Consider the following 25,869-nt stretch of genomic DNA (forward strand, 5'->3'; position numbering starts at 1 on the left):
TTTTTTTTTAAAACAGACTGAGAATATTAAAAAAAGATAGCAAACTCATTAAAAGATTTTTAGGCTAAGTGAAAACTCTTGTCTGCTACAAAGTTAAAGCTGATTCATGTAGGCAGCTGCAGAATTGAACATTCTGGAAGTCAGCTAGTCCAACTGCTGCTGTTGTGGGAATATTAAGGCATTAATAGGTTTGGGGCAGTGGAATTACAGAGGGAAACAAACGTGTCACATCTCTTCTTGTCTGTGTCAGCAGCCTCTCTCATCTTAAATTTTTTTGGGGGGAAATAATCTGCACTCTTTGGTTTGGATCATCATTACCTTAAGACTTAAAAGAACCTGATAGGATTTCCTTTCATTTAAAAGTGGAATACCAAGGCTGGGTGTGCTGCTGCTGCTGCTCTGAGCCCTTTCTGTAGCATCCCAGGGGAGGTGATAGCCCAGCAAATCAAATTTACTCAGTGCCTACAGGAAATTAGCATTTGTCCTGTCATGGAATATGCATTTTCACAGAATTTAGGTCTGTGTGCAGTTGGTAAATCAGTGTGATTGCTGTTTAATTATGTGCCATTAATGAGCTTCTGCAGCCTCTGAGCTGGGAGTGCTTGGCTGGGGTAAGGGAAGCTTCCTTGGGCAGGAATCAGGTTTAAGAAAACCATAAATGGGGTGTGCCCTCACAAAAGTGAAGCTTTCACAAGGTTGCTGGTTCCAAACTAACAAAGTAAAAATTGCACTGGAATGGGGACTAGGAAGAGGTTAGTATGTGTAATAATTTGCTGCTAACAATGCAGCAAATATTATTATGATTTTAAAAGGGCTGTTTAAAATTTCAGAGGGAAAAAAATGGCTGCTACCAAACAGCCAGAGCCTGACAGCCTGTTTTCTTTGCTGAATTAAAGTCTCCTCTTCTTCTAAAAAAGATCATAAACCTGTATTTTAATGACCCGTTTAAAAACACCCAGATTATTTGTTAGCCTATCTTTCATTTTCCCAGCACCATAATAGCTGTCGTTCTCCTAAATCACAAGCATTCCTTAGAAGACTTCCCCAGCCTGGGCTCACAGCTGGAAGCAGGACAGGAACTGAATTTGGTGCTTATTCCCCTTTTAGGAGGGTGTGAATTGCACTTTTTCTGGCACTGTGTGCAGCCAGGCTTTCCGAGCAGCCCTGCTGCCAGCAGAGAGCTGTGGGATATCTCCTTTGGGGTTTGGAGCAAGGCATGGATGGGCCAAAGCACGGGGAGACGGCTGAGCCCACTGATCTGTGGCTTGGAGCAGGGCTGGAGCCCCGGAGAGGTTCATGGAAAATCATTTCATGTGAATGAGGCTGCTTGAAACGGCTGCAGAGCGGACAGGGAGTGAGGAAGGAGGCAGAGGTGAGCTGGAATGCAGTCATGGAATTGCTGCTTGCTTTCCTCCGCCTTGGAGAGGGATGGAAGAAGCCAGCCCCCCTGGAAGCACAGCTTGGAGCGCTCCTCTGGAATAATGGCAGTGCTGGTAGCTGGGAGGGGAGCCCTTGGGAGGGGTCTCTGGGACCCTGGTGTCCAACAGGATCCCCTGCAGCTGCTCACCCTGGGCCACCTGCAGTCAGCTTTGGGGTGTCTCCAAGGAATCTCCTTGCTTTCCGTATTTCTGGCTGTGGATGTTGCACCAACAGCTCTGCCTTTGGTCTGGGAGCTCTGTTTTTTCTCCCTGATCTCCATGACTTTCTGTCATGCTCCCTTTGATGTCAAAACAGCTTCTGCTCAGCTGCAGGGCTGCAGTTTGAGAAGACCAAGGAAAATGTGCTGTGCCCACAGGATTGCACAAGGCTTATCCATCTCTTTCCTGGATGGGTGTTCCAGCACGTACTCATGCAAATGATTTGTAAAAAGTTCAATAGATTTTGGGAGCTAAACTGCCAGTGATAGCATCCAACATTTCCAACTGGGAGCCTTGAAATGAAACGTGTGCATCAACGTGAGGCTGATTTCTGGGAGCCCAAAACACACATGTCCTGCCTTTCCATCCTGGAATGGCCCAGGGCAGGGAGCTCTGCTCCCATCACCCTGAGTGCCATTTGGAAAACAAAGGCAGCAGCCCAGCTGTCCATTCTTTTGGCCACATGTGTGATTAATCCCAAGTTGGAGGGGAGAAGTGAAGTTTGCCATCTGGCGAGGCTCGGGCCTGGAGCGGAGCCCCGTTTGCAGCACTCGGTGAGGCATTGCTCACAGTGCAGTTCTGGGAATCAGAGTGGAAAAAAGGATAACTGTGTCAGACTCTAAACTTGCATAAAATCACTCAGATGGCTCGTTAAAGGAACCAGTGGGAGATAGCAATGCGTGAAATTTTAGTAGTTTTTCCAAGATAGAAATTTGGAAGTCATTTTTGATGATATGAAATCCAGGAGAATTTCTATCCCAGAACTCCAAACCTGGACAGGCTTTAAGAGATGCTCCCCAGACAGCACCTATTTCATTTCATGGTAAAGCAATTATTCCAGCAGGTTTACTTCAATTTCATTTGCCTTCCTGAGCTACCTTGTTGTCTGGAGCACGTGTGTGGATGTGAAAGCAGGGATGCTTTCTCTCTTCCTTTTGATCCCTTAAAAACCAGCACAGCACAGTCATGCAGCCCCTGTGGAGTCATTCTGGCATCAAGCAAGAACGATGGGATGGAGCTGACACTTGTGCAGTTGGATTAAAGAGAGAGGAAGCAGGAACTGGTGGCCATGAGTACAAGTTCCAGCTGGGGAAGCCGTGGCTGTGAGAAACAAACAGGAGGGGAGGGATCAGGAGACTCCCTGCAGAGATGGAAGGAGTGGGTAAAATCTCAGCAGAAAAACATAATTATAGTTAAAGGAATTAGGACAAGGGGCAATGGTTTTAAATTGAAAGGGGAGATTTTGATTTGGTGTTAGGGAAGAAATTACTCCCTGGGAGGGTGGGCAGGCCCTGGCACAGGGTGCCCAGAGCAGCTGTGGCTGCCCCTGGATCCCTGGCAGTGCCCAAGGCCAGGCTGGACAGAGCTTGGAGCCACCTGGGATGGTGGAAGGTGTCCCTGCCATGGCAGGGGGTGGCACTGGGTGAGCTCTAAGGCCCCTTCCGACCCAAACCATTCTGGAATTCTGTGATGTAGGAAATTATTTTAACTTTTTTTTTACATGTAAGGCTACAGCCATGGGGTACCTAGGGCACCAGGAGGGGAGGATGGCATCAAGGTGAAGCACCTCGAGAGAAGTTTTACATTCACAACACAAATTAAATGAAATTTGGTGTCGCAAGGAAATACAAAGTAATAACTGCTGACTGGAGCTACATTACTCATGGAGAAAAGGAATTTCACTCAAAAAGAATAATTACATGGGAAAAGCAGGGTCCTACTTGAGATTATATATATTTTACATACATACAATGCATCATTTCAAATTTCTCCTGCATTATTTAGTAAAAGGAGGGGTTTTATGGGGAAAAGGACCTGATGGTGGCTGTGAATTCCTCTCAGAAAACCCCAGATTTCACCCAGGGGAGCAGAAACAGGGTGGAAGGTACCAATAATGTAAGCATCAATGAAAAAATCCCATTAGAAATATTTTATGCAGTTTGTAATTAATCCAGTTATGGTATATATTGGATGATTATTCTTTCCTTTCTGACACACTTAACTCTCCAGAATTCCTGAAGGACTGGGGGTGCAGAAAACCATAAGGAAATTGTGGAGGAAAGCAGAGGCTGTTTGTGGTTTCAGTCTGATTTTGTGATGCACCACTTCCCTCTTTTCCCTTGTTCCACAGCTAAACATTGATCCCAGTTGCTGTGGATGGTGTTTCCTTGGGTCAGGCTTTGAAGAGAAGCAATTTAACTTTAAATACTCTCACAGCCTAGGGAGGGGGGTTTTTTTTTGCCCATTTGTGCAGCAAAATCCACTGCCTAACCCTGCCAGATTGATAGCTCCATGGATTGCCCTTTACTAAAGGTGGGAATAAAACTCCTGCTTGCTTCTCTGCTGCCAGTCTGGGGAGAAAAGGGAAATAATTCCTCACAACTCTTTATTTTATTGCAAGGTTAATCTGGTCTGCTCCCTGCAGGAGGGTGCGTGGACTTGTTCTGCAGCTACTGGGTTGCAACAGGAAAAGCAGTTTTTGGAATTCCCAGTTTTTGGAATTCCCTGCTTGATAGAGTTGAATGCTGGATGGCATTCCTTGGAATGCTGTCAGGAGGAGCTGCCTCGTCCATCAAGCTTATTCCAGCCTCTCTGACCGCGCAGAGGCCAGTTTCCACGGAGGAGCAGGAGGGTCCTGCTGTGGCTGGCACGTGCTGCCCCTGTGTGACCCTGTGCCCTCCTGTGTTGCAGTGACCATGCAGCAGGTGGCCAGGACAGTGGCCAAGGTGGAGCTGTCGGACCACGTGTGCGACGTGGTGTTCGCGCTCTTCGACTGCGACGGTGAGTGACCGGCCGAGCTCAGCCAGCCCGGGACAGCCCAGGGCAGGAAACCTGGCAGAAGGGCTCTTCTTGCCATGCTCTGTGCACGGAGCTGGGCTGATCCCCTCTCAGGTCATGCCCTTTTCTGACCCAGAGATGGGCAACTGAGAGGTGATTTAAAAACTTTTACTCCATTTTCAGTCTCATGTGGAGGGTGAGACAATACAGATGTTATAATTCACACCAGCACAATCAGAATCCAACCATTTCCTAATTACATTACAAGTGTTTATTGGCCTATCAGCTTTAGCCACACCATGCTGTAAATGCCTTTATTGTATTTGCGGGGTGCCCCGTGGCAGGAAGGAATGATGACTCTGACTCCATGACTCCATGTTCTCAGAAGGCTAATTTATTATTTTATGATACTAAATTATATTAAAGAATACTGTACTAAACTACACTAAAGAATACAGAAGGGATGCTTACAGAAGGCTAAAAAGATAATAATGAAGACTCCTGACTCTTTCCAGAGTCCCAACACAGCTTGACCCTGATTGGCCAATGAGTCAAAACAATTCACAGGAAACCAATGGAACAATCACCTGTTGGGTAACAATCTCCAAACACATTCCAAAGCAGCAAAACACAGGAGAAGCAAATGAGATAATTATTGTTTTCCTTTTTCTCTGAGGCTTCTCAGCTTCCCAGGAGCAAAATCCCGGGCAAAGGGATTTTTCCAGAAAATATGAATGTGACATGCCTTAAATCATCTAAAACTGCCCCTCCTGGGTCCCACTACAATGCATCTTTCACAGTTCTGTTTCTCCAAAGTATCCAGTCTTTTTTACAAGGCCATCCTTTGAACCTTGTTTCTGGTTCCATTTCTCTCTCCACGATGTCTGTCCTGTTCCATGACATTTCTAAGTCAGCATTTCTTATCTCAGGGTTTGCATGCAGATGCACACACTGTGTGAGCCTTCTGTTAAGCTTTGAAAATTTTCTACAAATCCATTTCCCACATTCCCCCTGCCCGTTTGGGAAGGGTGTCCAGTGGTAGCCACGCTGTGAGATGTGGATGTTGGAGCATGGATAGGAGGGGTTTTGCACACTTTGCTCCTTTTTTCCCCCCAGAGAATTCCAGTTGGTCTAACAAAATGAACTGTTATGCTCCAGTGTTGGAAACGAGCCGGGCTGGGGCTTTATCTCCAAAGTCCTAGACAAATGTCAGCTTAATTTTTAATTAATTAATAGCAGCTCTGTGCCCTGCTGGGAAGCTGGCTGTGCAGAGGCTGTGAGTGCCCCGTTGTGGTTGTTGTCACACTGAAGCACTCCCGGCTTGATTTAATGGGTGTTACTGGAGTCTTTGCCAGGTGACAGCAATTCTGACTTGGAAAGAAGGAAATTCTGCATTTGTGCAAAACTGCCAGGCCCAAATCAGAGTTCTGGCTGGCACCCTGCTTCTCTAGCACAGTCACCATCATCTGGCAGCTCTGAGTGGCAGCACTGCTGCATAAGTATGAGCATTAAAAAATGCATTTAATGAATTTAGTCCTTGTTGTCCCTCTTGGTCTCAGCCCTGCCTGCTCCTTTGCCCCTCCCTAAGGTCACATCTCCTGTTTTGTTTTCCTCTGTGCTTCAGTACCACCGCTGTGATACGATCTTCACGCCAGATGATCAGGCTGGAGATTAGAGTGAGCTGAAGTGTAACCAAATATTCCCTGTTTGCCTTCTCTCAGAGGAGAATCTCCTAAATATTTTGATAGCAAATCTTTAGGGGGAAAGACTCTGGTTGCCAGAGGAGTCCCCCAAGGAAGAAAACAAGTAGAAAAGCAGGCACAGATATTTTTTATTATTATTATTTTGTTGTTTTCACTCCATCAGTGTTTACAGACATTAAAAACTTGCAGCACTGGAGGGAATTTTGCTCAACCCTTGATAGCTGGCTGGAATTTTGCTGCCCAGTGGCTGCATTATAACCTCATTCATCAGATGAACACATCTTCCCTTCTACTCCATTAGAAAAATTTGTGCACCCACAATTTCACAATTTCCTAAACCACTTAAAGCAGTGTTTCCTGGGAGGACAGGGACATTTGGGTTGCATTTGCTTTTCTGCCTCCTGCAAGCATCCATGGGGATGGGATTTAAACTCTGTGGCTCGGGGACCCTTGCTCAGCAGGATATTTTGGGAGGTGGGAGCCAAATACGATCTGTTTCTGCAGGAAAGGAAAACTCATGGCTGCTGCCCTTTAAAGTTATCATTTCAAGGAGGTTGCTGGTGGGTCTCTGATTATTTTTCCTCCTTTTTGCAGGGAATGGGGAGCTGAGCAACAAGGAGTTTGTTGCCATCATGAAGCAGCGCCTGATGCGAGGCCTGGAGAAGCCCAAGGACATGGGCTTCACACGGCTCATGAGGGCCATGTGGAAGTGCGCCCAGGAGACAGCCTGGGACTTCACAGCTCCCAAGCAGCAGTAGCAGGGCTGGGAAGGAGCACCCCCATTCCCTGGATCAGCCCCCGGGCACGGCAGGGTGGCACCAGGCTCTGGAGAGCCCAGGCCGGCTGTACCAGGAGGGTTTTGTCAGCCCAAGTCAGAAATCCACACCTGCTGTATTTGCTCGCTGCTGGCTCCTCCACCTTCCTCTCTCTCAGGAACAAGGAAAGGACTTCTACTGGCACCACCTCCGTGGCACAATGCACTCTGATCCAGAGCTGGGCCCAAATCACCTTTATTTAATGCTATGAAAAATGGCATGGGGGGTTTATTCTGATTCTCAGCCTGCTCCTCGGAAAAGCCAGGCAATTCCTGGACATTCTGGATCCCAGGCCAGGGTTTCAGCCAGCCAAAAGCTCTGTGCTGCACCCGCTGCAGAGGGGCAGCTAAAAGCAGTGCAGCCCTCCTGCCTTGCACAAGCATCCAGCTGCAGGAGCTCCCTGCCTGATCTCCCGAATGGGGAATTGCACTGGGAAGGGGCTGGCAGGTGTGGTTTGCCTGGGGGCTGTCCTCTGTAAAAAATACCTTGTAAAGATGTTGCTCCCAGCAGCCTGGCTCTGTGTCTCCATTGCTCCACCTCCTCCCCCAGGGCTGGGGCTGAGGCACTGAACACGGGCAGTTTTGGGAATGGGGGGGAAACCACCATGATTTTCCAGGCTGGAAAGACAAAGGGGATCAGTTGCTCCTGGAATACTTTCTGTCCCCAGCACAGGAAGGACGTGGAGCTGCTGCAGAGAGCCCAGAGAAAGCCACCAAGGTGCTCAGAGGGATGCAGCAGCTCTGCTGGGAGAGCTGGGATTGTTCAGCCTGGAGAGAAGCTCCAGGGTGACCTAATTGTGGCCTTCCAGTGCCTGAAGGAGGCGACAAGAAACATGGAGAGGGAATATTGACAAAGGCATCGAGTGCCAGGGCACAGGGAATGGCTTCCCAGTGCCAGAGGGCAGGGATGGATGGGATATTGGGAAGAAATCCTTCCTTGGCAGGGTGGGCAGGCCCTGGCACAGGGTGCCCGGAGCAGCTGTGGCTGCCCCTGGATCCCTGGCAGTGCCCAAGGCCAGGCTGGACAGGGCTTGGAGCAGCCTGGGACAGTGGAAGGTGTCCCTGCCATGGCAGGGGTGGCACTGGGTGGGATTTAAGGTCCCTTCCCACGCAATACCCAAACCATTGTAGTATTCCGTGGTTCACACAGGGATATTGAGCCTGATCACTCCAGCCAGACTTCTCTTCCTCTTCCCCCTCATTTCCCTGGCTCCTTCGGGGCGGTGTGGGTGTGGGTCCCTGTGCTGTCACACACCTCACCCCACAGACCAAGGTGGGAGTGCAGGTCCGGCCCTTCCTGCCTCAGCTGTTCCTGCTCTCCCCTGCCTGCTCCCCATGGCCAGCCTCCGGGATCTGTCACCTGTCTCTGAATTCTCTTTCGGAATGAAGGTTGATCCTGACATCCCGAATGTGAAACAATGTGACACAGCCCCGAGCAGCCTCATCCCTCCTCAGGGTCCCCTTCAGCCCGTCCCGGGCACGCTCCCTGCACCCAGGACCCGTTCCAAGGGCAGGAAGCTCGCTGAGGAGGAGGCTCTAATCGGAGAGAACTACTGAAGGGCTTGTTGATGATGCTCCGGGGGTGCTCCCTGGCGTCCCCTGTCCCCGTCGGGGGCCGGCTGGCTCCCCAGCTCTCGCCCCGCGGGCAATCCCCGCCCGTGCCCCGAACCCCGCCGGCCCGCCCGCCTGAGGGCAGGGCTCGGTGACGTCATCCACCCGCGCCCGGCCCCGCCCCGCCGCCCCCCCGCCCGGCCGCCGCCGCCATGGAGTCGAACCGGGACGAGGCGGAGCGGTGCATTGGTATCGCGCTGGCCGCCATCAAAGCCAACCAGCCCGACAAGGCCCGCCGCTTCCTGGAGAAGGCGCAGCGCTTGTACCCCTCGCAGCGGGTCCGCGGTGAGCGCCGGGCCGGGGGCGCGGCGGGGGGCCCGGGGGAGCGCGGCCTGCGCGGCCGCCGCCGGGCCTGACCTCTCACCCTCACGGCGCCTGCGCAGTGCGCGCGGGGCACGCCGGGAAAGCGAGTTCATCGGGGCGGCCGGGGCTGTGTCCTGGGGTCTGGGGCCGCGGTACCGGCCGGGACCGGGCACCGATGGGCCAGGACCGGGTACTGTCGGCCCGCGGCCTCTGTCTTTAGCGGGGGCCCGCAGTGAGGAGGGCGCTGGGAAGGGAAGGGGGACCGGCTCCGCGCTGCTGTGGGAGCCCTGAGCCGCGGGCACAGCACCCGCTGCGGCTGGAGCAGCGCTGAGGGGAGGGAAGGAGCTTGCCAAGGCGAGAGGGAAGTTCCCGGGGGGCTTCGAAAAGCCCTTCTCCTCTTCCTATTCCTCCTTTCCTATACCTCTACTCGTTTTCCTGTTACACTCCCCCTCCTGTTGGTCTCCTCCTTATATTCCTCCTTTTTCTCTCCTATTCCTCCTTTCCTATTCCTCTTCTCCTGTTTCTGTCCCTCTCCTCCTTCTGTTCTTTTCCTCCTCCTCCTGTTCCTCTCTTCCTGTTTTTCTCCTCCTCCTCTTATTCCTGTTCCTCTCCTCCTCCCATTCCTCCCCTCCCTCTCCTGTTCCTCTCCTCCCTGTTCCTGCATTCCTCCTCGTGTTCCTTCTCTCCTCCTATTCCCCCTCATCCTTCCTCCTTTCCTCCCTCCATTCCTCCTCCTCTCCTCTTGCTGTTCCTCCTGTTTCCATCCTATTCCTCCTCTCCCTGCCCTGTTCCTGCTCCAGCAGTTGCCCTCTGCTTGCAGACAGACAGGCCGTGGCTGAGCCCACGCTCTCACACGTGGAACAAAACAATCCTCCCCAAGCCTTTCTGCCAGATTTTCATTTGTTTCTGTCATCTCCTGAAAGCTTTAATTCATTTGGGAAGTGGTTTGTGAAAGCAGCCAAACTCAGTTCTTTCCCTGCATGTTCTTACATGGCAGAATATTATGCACAGGGCTGAAAGTTTAATTTTTTTTTTTATTTTTTTTTTCTTTGACCTCATCTGAGTTTGGATTCTTTGGCTGAGCTTTGCAGCTTGTTTGCCCCAAGGCTTTCTGTAACCCTCTTTTTGGTTGCACCAGGCCTCTTCCCTGTGCCTCAAACGCAGCGTGTGCTGTGCTGTGGTTTTCCTCCCCTCCCTTTCCTCCGGAATTTATACTTTGGTGAAATTACTGGGTAGGAAAAGCGACTTTTGGAGGAAGGCAGAGCCAGCAGGGAGGGTTAATGTTAAACACAGCGTGCTGATGTGTGACCAGACCCGAGCAGTTTCTCATCCAAGGACCCTGTGCTGCGTGTCCTGCTGGCTCTGCACTTGGGGAATGCTGCCAGAGATCCTGGTCCCTGAGCCTCTGAGGAGCTCCTGGGAAATCTCTTCCCCTGGAGTTCCCCAGCGTTTGGCAACACTCAGCGACGTGGCCCTGCTCAGCCAGCGCTGCAAACTCTGACCCTGGCTGGGCTTTTTGGGATCAGGGAAGGGTTTTGCAAGGGGATTGCAGCAAAAATCTCCTGTGTCAGGGCACGCTGGCTGAGACACACTCACACTCTGTCACCTTTCAGTGGCAGTGGGGAAAATTTATGGGAAGTTGGGCAAATGTTGGCTAATAAGGGAGGAAGAGTGCTCCATGGCACGTGCTGGGCAGGAACCGAGTTGGCAGAGCTGGAACCTCGTTCTGCACTCTGCTTCAGTCGTCCCTGAGCTGGTGCTGTGCTGGGGCTGCACAGAGGATGCAAAAAGCAGCAGCTTTGGGTCTGCACGGCAAAATGGGCCTGAGCTGTGGGCAGCTGTGGGTTCCCGTGCTTGGGTTTGGGAAATGCACTCTGGGCAGCAGGAGACAGGAGGATTCTGCCCCTGTGCTCAGGTGAGAGCCCACCTGCAGAGCTGCCCCAGCACAGGAGGGATCTGGAGCTGCTGCAGGGAGGCCATGGAGCTGCTGAGGGGGCTGGAACACCTCCCCTGTGGGGCCAGGCTGGGAGAGCTGGGGCTGTGAGAAGGGTGTGGGGAGACCTCACAGCTCCTTCCAGGGCATGAAGGAGCTACAAGAACATTTGAGAGGAATTTCATCAGGAGTGGAGTGGCAGGACAAGGAGAATGGCTTCCCACTGCCAGAGGGCAGGGCTGGATGGGATATTGGGAAGGAATTGTTCCCTGGCAGGGTGGGCAGGCCCTGGCACAGGGTGCCCAGAGCAGCTGTGGCTGCCCCTGGATCCCTGGCAGTGCCCAAGGCCAGGCTGGACACTGGAGCCTGGAGCAGCCTGGGACGGTGGAAGGTGTCCCTGCCCATGGCAGGGGGTGGGAATGGGTGGGCTTTGAGATCTCTTCCCGCCCAAGCTGTTCAGGGATCAAAATCTCCTGGTAAGCTGAAGGGAATGAAGCCCAAAGCAGCAGGAAGGGGGGTAGGTGGGGGAACAGCCTCATGAGGTGAAATTTAAAATCACCTGGCAGATTGCTCCAGGTTTGGAAGGAGCAAAACCAAAGACTGTAATTCAGTGAACACTGAAGCATTGGAAATGTGAGTGGGGGAAAAATTACTTGTGTAAAATAAATTAATTTTAAATTTGTGAAGCCCCCAAGCCCAAAGGCTCATCCAGTGAGTTACTGCTCCTTAGCCCACTGTCCTTTGCATCCCTCATCCTCTATTGGCTTTTGGATTCCTGAGTGGATTTTTGTGCCCCCTCTGAGCACTGGGGCCAGATAGGATATCTTGGCTCATCTCTTGGCCTGCAAGTGTTGTTTGCACTTGCCTGGAGAAGGTGATACCCCATAGTGCAAGGTCTGTGGTGTGCAATCCATGGGAGGAGGTGGAACGTCCTTCCCAGTTCTGGGCTCTGGATAAAGGACTGCAAGCTCAGGATCCTGGGGCCTGTGTAAATACCCTTGGCTGGGTTTCACTGTGGCGTGTGCGCCTGTTCTCTTGAATGGGGGTGAAGAAATCAGTCTGTGCTTGGTTTAAAAAGCAGTTTTAAAAGATGGTGCTGTGCAGCTGCCAGGGAAATGCACGATGGAAGGATGCTTGGAGTCTCCCTCCATTGTGTCACGCGGGTGCTTAGGCCAGGCCTGGGTGGTGGAGAGGATGGAAGATGGTGCCTGAGCCTTGCAAGGAGGAGAAGAAAAGGGAAGGTGAATCTGTACCCCGGTAACTGAGGGAGGATGGGTTTCACAGCTGCTCCCAGTCCACAGTGACGGGAGAACAAAGCGCCCGTGTGAGGAGCTGGCAGCCAGCAGTGCTGCAGCTCTGTCCCCAAAAGGGGAGTGTCCCCCTGGGATTGGCAGCCTACAGAATTATTTTCTAAGCTCTCTAAAGATATGGCATCGTCACATCACTTCCCCAGCGCTGCAGGCTCTCAAAAGCAGGACATAAAGAAGAATAAAACACTTTATAATCTGCTAGAAGACAAATTTGGACATGCTTTGCTGTTGAGGAGAGATGGAAGGGAAAAAAGGACAGGGATACACTGCTTTGCTGATCTGCTGTGGCTCCTGGACTGTCTGTCTGGGTGGTCCTGGGGTTTTTGTGGAGGTTGTGTGTGTTGGGAGGAGCAGAATGTCTTCAGGAGTGGCCCTCGCACCTGGGTGAGAAGCAACAGGAGCTGAAAGATTACGTGGGAGGAAAGGTGAGGGTCTTCCTGGGGAAGGAGGGGAAGGTGGGAGAGATGAAGAGGAATCTCTTCATGGGAGAGCGGGAAGGGCAGGTTGAGCTTGGTGCTTTCTTCTCTATGTTTTTGTTTCTCTCTTTTCAGTTCTGCTTGAGTCACTCAACAAGAACGAGCAGTCAGCCAATGGCCAGTCCCAGCCCAGGGACTCCTCAAACCCTCAATTCAGGAAAATGAGTGGAGATTTCCCATCAGCCAACGGAGAGGCTGGGGGGGAGGCCCCCAAGGGCTACACTCAGGACCAGCTGGATGCAGTGAAGAGGTTTGTGCACAGCTCTCGGGGGCATTTGTTTGACTCTGTCACTCTCTCTTCACTCTACCAGTCTGCTTTTCACAGTATTTTAAAGATTTCAGCTTTGAACCATATGGAATAGTGTTAAGAGCATGCCCAGGAGGATTTGTAGCTCTAGCAGCCCTGGTAGGCAGCTGGCTTGGGTCTGCTCGTTTTCCAAACCTTGTTTCAAGCTTCCCTTTATTCCTTTCTCCCATTTGCCCATCCTGGAAGCTGAAGGACTGAACTGCAGAGGCAGTCACTTGGTAAACTTTGTTTAAGGTTATGGGCATGGCCTGAATTGTGCAAGAACCACTTCAAGGGACTTGCAGGAATGCTTGTTATGTCATCCACTTCTCCAAAAACCCAGCCTGCTGGATTCTGTCTCATCATGTGAGAAGCAGAAGCCTTGGCTGGGCTGAGTGTGCCCAGGAAGAACGGGCTGCACACCCTGGGCTGCTCCCTCCTTCCTTCTCTGGAATTCAGCTGATGAAAGTTTTACATCTGGGAATTAGCTGAGCACAGAGTGAGGTGGGGAGGGAAAGACCAATATCCTTCAGGTGCTGTAGCCCTTCCCAAACAGCCTCCAACACCTGAACGTGATGAATGTGAGGGTTATTTGCCAGTCACATTGCTGTGTGGCTCTGAGGGAAGGCCCTTCCTCCTCCACTGGCCCGACTCGTTCTGTGCTGGGTCACCCTCTGGGAGCAGGGGCTGAGTAATCCAGACATCCCTGAGCAACACCCATCGAAACCGTGCTGCCTCAAGAGTCTCAGAGCTGACAAGGATTCAAGACAAGGAGGTTTTTACTCCTGGAACTCAGTGTTTTCTCCCCTCTCCCCTGGCAGGGTAAAGCAGTGCAAAGATTACTATGAAATTCTGGGAGTCAACAGAGAAGCTTCCGATGAGGATCTGAAAAAGGCCTACAGGAAACTGGCCCTGAAGTTCCACCCGGACAAGAACCATGCACCAGGGGCCACAGAGGCATTCAAAGGTAAAGCCAGCTCCAGATTTGTGGTTTGCCCCCAAATCTCACCGAGAGAACCCTTAAAAACAACCCCACGAGTCAGGCAGAGTGAAATAAAGCTGCTCTTTGTGAAGCTGTCTCCCTTCAGAGCTGGCCGTGTCATTACCAAAGTGTGAGCTTAAAATAATAAACACAGGCTGGCATGGTGGGACTCAGCTCTGCTGGCTGGGTTAAGGAGAAGCCTTCCTTCTCTTTCTCCCAGCAGCCCTTCCCTGTGTGTTGCTCCAAGCTCCTGCCTCGCTGCTCAGGAGGGAATTCTGTCACGATTAACCCAGTTAACTTGTGCAGCACCAGAGGCAGACTCAGAGCTCACAAACCCCTCAGGAGGAACATTCCTGGAAACACCCAACCATTTGTGGATGGAATTGGTGGATAGAAATCCCAGGGGGAAGTTTCTAGGGTGGAACTGCAGCAGCCATACAAGTGAGCCCAGGCAGAACTCAGAAAAGGAGCTCTGGTGCTGCTGCAAAGAGCCCAATTCTCAGAGCCTCTCTATAAATGCAGCAGGCATGTTTCCTGGGTAATAAGAAACCTAAAGATTGGAGTAATTTTCCAAGAGAGATGCTATTGCTTGGAACGTATAATCCCATTTTTCCCTGCAAGCTGTGGAAGTTTGATTATTATCATTAAGCTAAACACAGAACTCCTTGGTGCCAGTCGTACAGCACTGGTTTGGAAGCCATTAAAATCATCTGATTCTGGCCACTTTTTAGAAAGAAGTTCTTTACTCAAGACAGTGCTGAAGCTCTGGCACATGGAAGCTGTGGCTGCCCCTGGATCCCTGGAAGTTTTCTAGACCAGTTTGGACAGGGCTTGGAGCAACCTAGGATATTGGAAGGTGTCCCTGCCCGTGGCAGGGGATGGATCTTTAGGGCACCTTCCACCCCAAAGCAGCCTGATTTTGGGAGTGAAATGCATGAGACCTTTGCTGGAGCAGGGAGCAGGGCAGGCCTGGTGTGAGTGTACCGGTACAGTATTCAGGTGAGCTCCTCACAGACGCAAATTCAGCAGTAAAAGTCTTAGGTAAGGTTTGTTCAAGCCTTTTAAGACTTAAATCCTTGCCTGATAAGTGTTAGCAAATAGTGACTGACCCCCAGCTACCTGGGAGAGCCCGTGCTGGTGTGGGGGGCAGATGAAAGGGCATCTGCACACAGCTATCAGCTCTGCCTGTGCAGTGCTGCTGCTGCACAGCTCATCCTTGGATCCCTCAGTGGCCAAAGGCAGGTTTCCTCACCTGTAATCTTGAATAATGATGTTTGCCCAAGGCTTTGGCAGGAGTTACGTGCCAGAAGTGGAGCGTTAAGCAAAGTGCCCTTTATCCCCCACTGCGGGGTTATCTCCTCCAGGCCTTGCCTCCATGGCTTCCTGTCCTTCAGCCCCTGAGCTGAGCTGAAGTCCACCTGCTTGGCTCCAGAGGGTGAGGGGGGAAACGTGCCCCGCTGTGAGGATATGAGTTAATTTTTCCTGATGTTGATGTATTAGCTGAAGTCCTGGCATTCGCCTTCCCAGTGAGCGCCGATAAGGTGCTCTGCTGAGCCCGTGTCTCAGTGTACAGTTCCAGCTGGCTGCCGGCTGTCTCGTGGCAGATCTGCATCACTGCCTGTCTGCTCCTGGAAAAAGCCTTGAGCCTGGCTACTTGGAGCTGAAATCCTGCTTTGGAATGAGGCATTTCTTGGGCTTTGTCAGCACAAAGTCAGGCAGTGAACAAACCCTGAACCTCTCCGTTGTCGTTGGTTCCCTTGTTCTTTCCAGCTGTGTGGTTGATACACTCCGAGTCAGTCCTTGTCCACCAGCTTCCCTGCCTGGCTCTAGAAATGTTTGCTCTGGGTGCACTAATTATAACCAAGAAGGAGAAGGAGTGTATTGACATTACATCCTCTGCCCTCCAAATCTCCACTCCAAGAAGAAACCGTACACCTCCATCTGATCATGGGGGAAATGTCAAATTTGGAGCTGATCTCCTCCAAATGGGCACGTTATCCCCCTTTTCCCCCTTTCCCATCCCTTCTGCCCCTGCCTTGTACACACCAGGCAGCTGCTGCCGTGGGCCTTTCGGGTCCTTGCGACGAAGGGAGGCCTGGGGTGGCTTGGTGCAGAGGGCAGTGGGAAGCTGGAATGTGTGGAGAGGTGAGTACAGAAACAGGAGGGTGGCAGACAGACATTCTGGGAAAAGGGCTCAAACTCCTGAGGCTGGAAGGAGAGGGACCTAGGGACCTGGCAGGGGTCTAGTTCCAGTACATTTCCACCCTCACAGGCACTGGTTAACAGTCCTTGTAATTATGCACCTTGCATGTGGCATCTGGAAGGAAGTGCTGAAACTCTTAGCTGATGGATGCAACTTCTGGCTAATGTTTCCTTAGCAGCTTTTATGGAAAGTTTTAAAGTCCCTTTCAGGGATTTAGCACATATTTAAATTCTTTGCAGTTTCAGTTGTAGGCTCTGACAATAAATTCCCTTAATGCCACTTCTGAATAAAATTTGTCAACTAAAATGGGATTTCCCTACACGGCTGAGGGGTTTCTCTGGGGACGTGCACCAAACCGTTATCAGTCATATCATCGCTTCCTCATTTGAATTAATTAAGGAATTTTTCACTGAGTGTGGTTTCCTCCTGCCTGGATTTGCCCGAGCCGTGTGCCAGGTACCCGTTGCAGAGACGTGGGCAGCCGGATCCCTCGCTTTGTACGATGAGAAAGGCAGATGCTGGCAGTTTGCGGGCTGCAGGTGGGAGGAAGGAGCTAACGCTTCCCCCTTGTCCGTGTCACAGCCATCGGGAACGCGTACGCCGTGCTCAGCAACCCCGAGAAGAGGAAGCAGTACGACCAGTTCGGGGACGAGAAGCTCAACCCCGCCCGCCACGGCCACAGCCACGCCGACTTCCACCGCGGCTTCGAGGCGGACATCTCCCCCGAGGACCTCTTCAACATGTTCTTTGGGGGTGGCTTTCCCTCTAGTAAGCACCTTCAATCTGCCTTTCTCGCGTGGGGCCTCGTCCTTTGGGTGCAGCTGGGGGTCTTTAGGCTGCCCTGGGTTTGGTGGGGGGGGAGTTCTCCTTCACGTGTGGCCAAAACACCTCGAGTTTCTTGAACGGTTCATCTTTGGAGAGCTCAGCAACCATCAGAGCTGGACTTCTTCCCAGCCTCAGGTGTTTTGTTTGCATGATGGCAACTTCAGCTGCTGTTAGGTTGGGTTGAATGCTAGAACAAAAAGTGACTTGTTTTAAGGGTTGTTGTGAAAATAATCCTGTTTTGAGGAAGGCTTTTCTGCCTGGTGGTTTTGGAATTTAAATCTTCTTATCAGAGCAAACTGTGGTAACACCTGGGCCTTGTTCTTGATCTCTGTTTGCTCCACCACGCAGCTAGAACAGGTTCTCCAAGATCAGTGGCCACTTCCTTCTCTCCCCTGTGTCCCATAAAAAAAAGAAAAATAATATTTCTACACCATAATTTAGACCTTGTGGATTGAAAAATAAATCTGCATCCTGTCTGTCCACAATGCTGATCATGGCTTGGGGAGCAGGAAAGAATCTGTTCCTTTACTTGCTCAAAAGACACAGATTCCATGTGAGGAGAAGGGTATTTGGGAAGACTCCTTTGTATTTGTTCCAGTCAGATCTCACTGGGAGGGGACACAGGGCTTCTTGACCTCTGTGGACCGACTTGCAAAAAAAAAAATTGTTTCAGTTAAGAAAATTCACTCTGGTAGCTCTTTCCTGTCTGGAGTCTAAGCACTAACACCCCAACACCAGTGGCTCAAAAGCATCTGGAAGCCTTTTGCAGCATTTGTGCTCTGCCTGGCAGAGAGGCCAAGAAGCTGCTCCTGCAAGAACAACATGTTGCTATTTTAGCTCAGCCTCTTTTTCCCTTTCCTCGCTGTCCCGAGAGAATTGAGGGCTGCTCTCTCAGCCTGGCTCCCTTTGCAGCTGTAGCTTTGACATTTAAAACAAGACATGGAAGAGCTTTGTTTGCCAAGGGTGGGAAAAACCCCGGCATTACTTCTGTTTGTAAGTGGTTTTAATCTATCCCAGCAGAAGGGAGAAGGCCTGTGCAGGGTATTCTCTCTCTGTAGCTGGCCCTGCTTTGGGCAGGAGGTTGAACTTCCTGAGGTCACTTCCAAGCTGAGTTTTCATACAATCCTGCACAATCTTACAGAAGGAGCTCTGTGCCCCTCTGCACTCAAACCACCTCAGGAATATCCTGTTTCAGCCTGTAAGCAGGTGAAACGTGGATCATGGCCACCTTTTGTGGTCCCTCCCTGGCCAGCCAGCAGCACCCTCCACACTGTGACTTTGGAGTAAGAGTTTTCTTCTTCCTTCAGGTAATGTGCACGTGTACAGCAATGGCAGGATGAGGTACACCTACCACCAGAGGCAGGACAGGCGGGAGCACCAGGGCGATGTAAGTGGCAAACACCTGGCATCTGGGAGGCTGGAGGCTTTCCCAGCACATCACTGGGAGCTGGTTCCTGGGCCTGGCTTGTGAAACAGTCCTGCTTGTTGCCACCCTCTCAGACAGAAAGCTGAAGACAAGGCTGTTGTCTGGGCAGAGCCAATTTTATTGTAAAAAAACAACTTCCTGAATATTTTTATCTCAAGCTTAAAGGTGGAACTGAAAGGAGCTCAGGAGGTGAGGGAGAGGGGAATTTACCTTCAGTTGTCCAGCACTGAAAAGGGGAGAAAGCCATCCATAAAACCAGTCCTGCTCACTAGTTTGCTCTAGAAAAACGAGCTGTGGGCATGAGGCTTTTGGAATTCCCTCCCAGGGCTCTCCCTGGCAGTCCCCTCTGCCCGTTGTCACATCCAGAGAAGGGCCAGAGGGTTTGGATCTTCAGAGTCACGCTGTCCTGTGGGCTGCTGGGTTCCCCTCAGCTATTTTGGGTTAGTCCTTGTGAAAAGCAGGAGAGAGGAGGCTGTGTTGGAGCACTGGGAGGGAAGGAGGAAGGGAGGTGCCATGGGATCCTTGTCCAGCTGTATGGGTGGCACTCCACCGTGTGTTTCTGTTCCCTCAGGGCGGCCTGGGGCTGTTTGTCCAGCTGATGCCCATCCTCATCCTGATCATCGTGTCAGCTCTCAGCCAGATGATGGTCTCCAGCCCACCCTACAGTTTGAGCCACAGGCTGTTAGTACCCATTCCTCTAAAACTTACCCACATGGGAGGGGTGGGCTCTGGAGGGGCGTGGTGGGACAGGGATCTTGCCTCTGTTCTTACTTTGGGTTTTTTTGCTTTATGTCCTGAGCCCATGGCTCCTGCTGCCAGTGAAGTCTTTGTGGTTCTCAAACAGCTGTGAGATACAAGGTGCAGGCAGAGTTGGAGGGGGTTCTCCCCTGATGGAGAGAGTTCCTTGTCAGGGACCTTCTGCAGTCCATACCCACACTGTGTCTGTCATGGAAGGGGACAGACAGAGTGGTCTGGGGAGGCTGCAGCCCAGCACCGAAATCCCATATGGAACGAATCGAGGTGTAGAGTGTGAAAAACAAAAGCCATGTTCTCCATGAAAGCCTAAGCACAGCACAGTAGGGGAAGAGGATAAGGAATAAAAGTCACTCCCAGAGAAATCCCGTTTCTGAACTCTCATCTTGCCATGAAGCTTTGGTCAGACATTCAGGATGTGAAAGTGAAACTGCTCTGTTCTAGATCCTGTGGAAATGCCCCCATCTGCTCCCTTCAGTGACTAATGGAATGTGTCCCCATTCTTAGTCACTTTGCAGTGCTAACAAAGAGTGGGAAAACAGGCTTGATTTCTGTCTGCTTGCATCATTCCTGGCAAAGGCTTAATGCATGTTCAGTGTGAGTTCTTACGTGCATTTAGAAAGGGCAGACATGGTTGCAGCCTGGTGTTCCTTCAAATTTCACGGGAAGCAATGTTTGCCATTGATCATAGAATCCCAGAAGGCTTTGGATTGGAAGGGACCTTAAAATTATCTTGTTCCACCCCCTGTCGTGGCCATGGACACCTCCCACTAGACCAGGTTGCTCCAAGCCCCATCTAACCTGGCCTTGAACAATTCCAGGGGAGGGGCATGATGTTAAATACTATAAAACCCAGCTTAGCTTTCAGATTCAGAGCAAAGACTGGGACATTGGTGCTTGGGACCAGAAGATGGGATGGTTTTGGCACAGTTAAGGGTTATTCTGAGAGGGTGAAGGCTGTTGAGCTGTTATTTCCACAGCTGGCACTAGCATTGTCAAACTTAGCATTATACACATTCACCAGTTTGGTTTATACTGGTGAAGAGTTTGTGGCGTGAGAAGACACTGAAGGGAGGGAGCATTTAAGTGGGCAGGGATTTGCTTCCAGCCTTGCCAGCTGCCAGAGGGAGCCATCCCTGAGGCCCAGATGTTTCTGTGCTGCCCCATTCCCTGTTCCCTGTGCTGTCCCTGTCTCTGTTTGCTCAGGTAGCAGCAAGCAACCCGATTTCCAAGCCTGGATGTGGACAAGGATGGGAAGTGAGCTCGTCCAGTCCCGCTCCCCGAGCAGGCAGGGTGCTTGAGCTGGGATGAGGTGGTGCAGGGCCGGCAGGAGGAGCTGCTGCATCGCTCACTGCCTGCTCCTCTGCCGGCAGGGAAGGGAAAGCTGTGCCTCAGCTCAGCGAGCAGCGCAGCAGAAGCTTTGAACCCACAGGTTTAAATGCCACTCCTCCATAGTGAAGGTGTCACCGAGGAGGGCAGAGTCCTAAAGAATCTCTGTTACCTTTGTGACTCTCTTCCAAAAAGGATCCTCCTGCTGGAAGAGCTGCCTGGCTGTGGGCCTGATTGTCACTGTTCAGTAACACCTCATGGAATTGGCCTGACTTAATTGCATGTCTGGCTGCAGGTGACAGGTTTCTTGTGCCCTCATTTTCGTGCTTCACACTCCAGTGTGCTGCTGCAGCCCTGCCATTCCCAATCCTTCTCCTGTGAGGGCACACTCTGGAGTCCATCTTTATCCAGGAGAGGAATATGAGCTTTGGGAGAGCTCAGGGCTCTGTCTTGGCAGGTAAAATAGTGAACTTGGCTTTTTCCTTGAGAAATCCCAGCAGAGCTGTGTGCTCCTGTGCAGTCCATTCAGTTACCAGCACTGGACCTTGGTGAAACGTGCAGGAGTCCTGGGATCCCAGCTGTATTCTCTGATAACAGGCTGAAGGGTGAGCTGGATGAGTTAATGTTTACAGCTGGCTTAAGAATCAGGCTGGCTCTGAGTGCAGCAGCAGCAGCAGCTGGTATTTATTACAGGGAACTTCGGGCACGTCTCCAGGTGGAGCCGTTCCTGGCAAATGCAGCATTTGGGCCCAGCTCCTGTGTTACAGCTCACACACGCACCCTAAGGAGGATCTCTAGGTTTGCTGGGGTGCCAGGGGAAGCGAGAGCAGGGCTTTGTGTGAAATGCAAATCCACAGGGCCAGGGGAGGAAGAGATTTCCTTCTGGAAAGTGCTTTCTGTGCTGGTTGATGCAGGCCGGGGCACAGAGCAGGTCCCATCTTGCGAATGGAGGAAATCACAGATTTAATAATTTAATGAAAATTCCAGGGAACATTTTATTTTAAGTGGATTTAGGCTCTGGGCAATATGTCTTGGAGTTATGTCTGTATTCAGAGCTCTGTCCACCTTGCTGGAGGCCTGGCAGCTTCTTCTCTCCCTGTGTTGGTGGCTGGTTTCCACCAGAAATGCTGCTCCCTTCCACCCTCCAAGCCAGTGGCTGGATAGGGGTGAGGGATGTTTCCTGCTGTTTGGAGTCACATCACCCGAGCTGGGGGCTTTGCTGTGCCCTTGAAACACGTCCTACACTGTTGTGCTCTTGCCCCTGCACCAGGTCTGTGGGTCACACGCACAGGAGGGTCACAGAGCACTTGAAAGTCCCCTACTACGTGTCCGAGAGCTTTGCCGAGGAGTACACGGGCACGAACCTGAAGAACGTGGAGCGGAGCGTGGAGGACGACTACATAGCAAACCTTCGGAACAACTGCTGGAGGGAGAAGCAGCAGAGTGAGTAGCGAGGGCTCAGGGGCTGCTCCACGGAGTGGCTTTGGAAAGGTCTTTGAGTGAGGACCAAGCCGTGCTGAAGTTATACTTTACCACGGTGCCAGCACATTTCCTGTGTTGTTGGCTTTGTTTTTTCCAGTCTATGATTTCATGACAGGCCCGGTATGTGGGGGTTTTTTGTTTTGTTTTGCTTTTTAATGCTGCTGCAGAACTGGTCAGACAGGAGCTGTGCCCCAGAGGTTCCCCTGCCGTGTCAGCAGGATACCTCTGATTTCCAGTGGAGGGGGAAGGTAGAACCTCTGGGATCCCTGCTAGCCCTGTGTAATATTTCAGTCGGTCAAGGACGGTGCTGGAAAGTCTGGTGCCCACGGTGTCACGCGTCCCACATCCCACCCCTGCTCCGAGGCTGCGGGGGCTGCCCAGGCAGGAGATCCAGCCAGATATCCTGGCAGCAGAGCGTGGTGAGGGCAGCGAGTCCAGGGGCGACCTGTGTGCTCTGGCTGCAGTGATGGTCACGGCTCTTGGAGCGGCCGGGGTCGGATTTCAGCTCTGGAATGCCGGAGGGGCCGTGATCATCCCTGGGCGGTGCCAAACTCAGGAGCCCTGCTGGGGTGATCTTTGTGCGGGCTGCCCGTGCGCCTCCTGGCACCGGAGCCGGGTTCCCTTGGCTTTTCCCGGGATGGATGAGCTGTCAGCAGCTCTTACGCCCATCCTGTCCTGAAGGGCGCGGGGCATTTCCTCATCCTCATCCTCATCCTTTGCTTCACCTTGGACAGCTGGAGCTGCCTCCCGTTGCCAGCAGGGCCGGTGGGGGAGCAGGGCCTGGCAGGGAGTCTCTTCCAGAGCGCATTCCTGATGCCGAGCTTTTCCCTTTGCAGAGGAAGGCTTGTTGTACCGGGCACGCTACTTCGGGGACTCGGACCTGTACCAGCGGGCACAGAAGATGGGCACCCCCAGCTGTAGCAGACTGTCAGACGTCCAGGCCTCCCTGCACGGATAGTCCCAGCCCAAGTACGAGCCGGGAGCAGGGATCCGTAGTGCTTTCATCACTGAACCCCTGATTGAGACACAGCCCTCCAGGAGTCTCCTCGGGGTGCGCACGCGCAGCCTCCCCTCCGACGGCGCTCCCTCGTTAATCGGGAATCGATTGGGTTTAGTTTGCATGTCGGCCCCCTCGGCTCTCTCCTGGGCTCCCCGTTTTCTCTGGCCTCTAGGGACAGGGCAGAATCCCTTGGTGAGGCATTGGAAGTTTCTTAGGCGCTGCGGCATCCAGCCCCCACATTTTAATGAGCCCTTGGTTTTGGTTGCTTTGTTGTCTGTTTTGCTGGGGAAGCTGTTATCCCTGGCACGTGAAGCACCACGGTGACAGGGAATGGAGTCCCACCCAACAGATGTTCCTTGTCCCCCCTCCCGTTGTCTTCCCATTCAAGGAGAACAAAGCAAATGCTCCCAGCAGGTTGTAGGAGTAACTTTCTGGGTTAAACTGGCAATCAAAGTGAAAGCAGCTGGGGGGAGGTCTGGAAGATTTGGGGGTTGGAGAGCTTGGATTAAGGAGAGCCCGGATAACACATGTGAGACCGGATGTGCTGGGAGAACTGCACCAAAATCATGAAAAAAAATTTGCCTCAGGGTTTGGAGCCCCTTTTCTGCATAAATTTTTGGGCTGATTTCACCTACCAGGTACTGCTGGGCTGCCTATGAAATGTGCAGATCCCGCTGCCCCAAAATTATCCGAGCACAGGATTTTTATAGAAAAACTCCTGGGTGAAGCTTGTTCCAGGTGTTGTATGGACACCGTTCCGGCTCACAGGGACTCCTTGAGGATGTTGGCTGTTGAGCTGCTTGATTTGCACTTTTGGGGATTGTTTTCCTCGGCGTCTGAAAGTTTGGCCTTTAAAGCAAATCCTCTGGGGCACATTGGGCTTTTCTTTGGGTGTATCCTGGTTTCGGATCCGTGCTTACCTCGATCCTCCCGCTCTCTCGTTTGGATGACTGCGCCTCTTCTGGTATTAATTACCTGCTTTTCTTTAATTCCTTCTCTGCACCCGTGGTCTGGAAAGAGCCTGGAAAAGCTGCTGCCTGTGCTGTGGGGTGGGGAAGCAAGGGGGAGGCACAGACTGGCCGGAGACTGACACCGCTGCCGCTTTTGTTCCCAGAGCGTTGAAACGCCTGAAGACTTTTGGGGAAGTGCACTGAGCCGAGGTGACAGACTTTGCTATTTAAAAAGAATCAAACCTTATCTTAAAGATGGAATTGGAGAATTAGCAACGCACAACTGCCCCTCTTTCTTCTCTCTGCCTCTCTCTGACGATCGCAGGCAGCGCTTGGGACAGGAAATCCAGCTCTCTGTCTTCCTCCTCCCCTTCCAACACCGCTGGCGTGCTCCCAGGATCCCACAAGGATCCCACAAGGATCCCACAGCCCCTGGAACAGACACACTGAGTGTAAAATTACCCAAACTAACTGCAGAAGCCGTGAAGCAGAAGGAGACCCTTCGCCGCTGCCAATGGAGAGAGAAGTGGGATTTTATTGATAGAAGAAAACACTAAAGAGAAAGAAAATATAATCTATTTAGCATTAATTTATAGCTGTATATATGTTGTACTTTTAAACTATGCAGGGGTTGGATGATTAAATTATTTTGGTTTCTGCCCGTTTTGGGGAGCAGGGCGGCAGGAAGCCTCTTCCCAGGGTGTCTCTGTCCACAGCACTTTCCTCCCTGGAAAACAGGAATCCCTTTGCAGTTGCTGTCCCTTTGCTCCCGGGAGGACATTCTGTGGATGGGGACGTCCATACACCTGCTCTTGGGGTTCTGATAAACCAAGTGCCAGATGTGCAGGGGTCACAGAGGACGGGGGCAGCCCGTGCAGAGCCGTGGATTTGCAGCGTCGGCGGGAGCCCGGGCTCAGCTGAGCGCCGGCGTGGCGCTTGCCGTGGGGAGGATTGTCCTGGATGGATTTTGCTCGTCAGTCTTTGCTTGGTTTGTGCACGTTACTCCTTTTTCTGCCGAGCCTGCTCGAATTCTGCCTGGTAATCAGGGCTTTCCACCAGCCCTTTGTTGGGAGCTTTTGTGCTCGGTTCCTCTCCCCCAGGCACCCAGCGGCGCTCCCGGGTGCAGCCTGGCCCCGGCCTTCACGCCCCGTCCCGTGTTTCCTGAGGGACACCTGGAAAATGCCACAGATCCATAAGGAACTGAGTATTCTGTTGGAAGAAGTTCTGCTGGGGGAGATCAGGGGGTGTCTGATCTGCCCTCTGCCTGCCCCACCACGGGCAGGACCAGAGAGAGGCTCGTCCAGGTGAGGAGCCATCTCTTGGAAGCAAAGCCAGCACGAGCAGAGCCGCCTCCCATGGAATCAACTGGATTATTTAATTTTTTTTTTTTTTTTTTTGCTGCTCTGCAGCTCATTTGTGTCTAAAGACATTTCCAGTGCTAAACCATCCCCTGGCACGCTCAGGGCAGTGAACTGGGAGCACGGCAGCTCCCGGGTGGGCTGGCTGAGGTGGTTTTATCCCGTTGTCCTTAGGAATCCATGCGCTCTGTCTTGGCTGTTTATTTATTTTGTGAAATCTCGGCCTCCCGTTGGCTGCAGGCCCTGTTATCCCACAGCCACCATGGCTTGGATCTGATTTTAAGGGGTTTTATTATTTCTTTTTTTTTTGTAATGGTTCCTCCACCTTCAGAAGAAACTGGGTGGAAGTTCAGGATTGGAAATGGCGCTCGATAGAGGCACAGGGATGATGGGGACAGGGTTGAACCGAAATCCTGCTCGCAGAAGGAGCTGGGTGTGTTGCCCGGTGCCATTCCCTGCCCGGAGCCTGCCTGCCAAAACCTTCAGGTTATTTTTCCTGGTAGATACCCACGGATCACAGGGAGGGAGAAGGCATCGATCCCAGTGGATGCTCACAGAGGCTGTATCTCTCGATTTAGAGTTAATTATACAACTGTACATCTATAAATAAATGTTTATAATGTGAAAGACTCAGGCTGGCTTGGTGTCCTGTGGATCCCTGCTCCAGCCAGCTCTGGTTTTGCAGCTCCTCGGTGGTGGATGGAATTTGG

At 51.9% G+C, this 25,869-nt stretch overlaps 3 protein-coding genes across 14 annotated transcripts in view; all 3 read left to right on the forward strand.

The window, feature by feature from the left end:
- Nucleotides 1-7,442, forward strand: part of MICU1 (mitochondrial calcium uptake 1) — an 89,730-nt gene extending 82,288 nt beyond the window's left edge. For all 8 annotated transcript variants that reach the window (XM_038141409.1, XM_038141405.1, XM_038141408.1 and 5 more), the window contains 2 exons: nt 4,329-4,418; nt 6,713-7,442. In XM_038141409.1, coding sequence (XP_037997337.1) covers nt 4,329-4,418; nt 6,713-6,876 — 254 coding nt within the window. In that variant the 3' untranslated portion in view covers nt 6,877-7,442. The remainder of the gene's footprint in view (nt 1-4,328; nt 4,419-6,712) is intronic.
- The window catches only part of LOC119702804 (C-type lectin domain family 2 member D-like), a 603,052-nt gene that overhangs the window by 327,821 nt on the left and 249,362 nt on the right, over nt 1-25,869 (forward strand). The window lies entirely within an intron of this gene.
- DNAJB12 (DnaJ heat shock protein family (Hsp40) member B12) lies at nt 8,646-25,792 on the forward strand. 4 transcript variants are annotated; one of them, XM_038141424.1, is made up of 9 exons: nt 8,646-8,828; nt 12,641-12,815; nt 13,673-13,818; nt 16,619-16,804; nt 18,169-18,248; nt 18,859-18,968; nt 21,640-21,812; nt 22,688-22,820; nt 23,870-25,792. In XM_038141424.1, the coding sequence occupies exons 1-8, from the start codon at nt 8,696-8,698 to the stop codon at nt 22,807-22,809; spliced, it is 1,125 nt and encodes a 374-aa protein (XP_037997352.1). In that variant the 5' UTR covers nt 8,646-8,695; the 3' UTR covers nt 22,810-22,820; nt 23,870-25,792. The 4 variants fall into 4 exon arrangements, with proteins under 4 accessions (XP_037997352.1, XP_037997353.1, XP_037997351.1 ...); XM_038141425.1 differs by having other exon boundaries at nt 23,966-25,792; XM_038141423.1 differs by having other exon boundaries at nt 8,647-8,828; nt 22,688-25,792.

This window comes from Motacilla alba, chromosome 6 (genome assembly GCF_015832195.1).
Source record: "Motacilla alba alba isolate MOTALB_02 chromosome 6, Motacilla_alba_V1.0_pri, whole genome shotgun sequence".
NCBI classification, from domain to species: domain Eukaryota; kingdom Metazoa; phylum Chordata; class Aves; order Passeriformes; family Motacillidae; genus Motacilla; species Motacilla alba.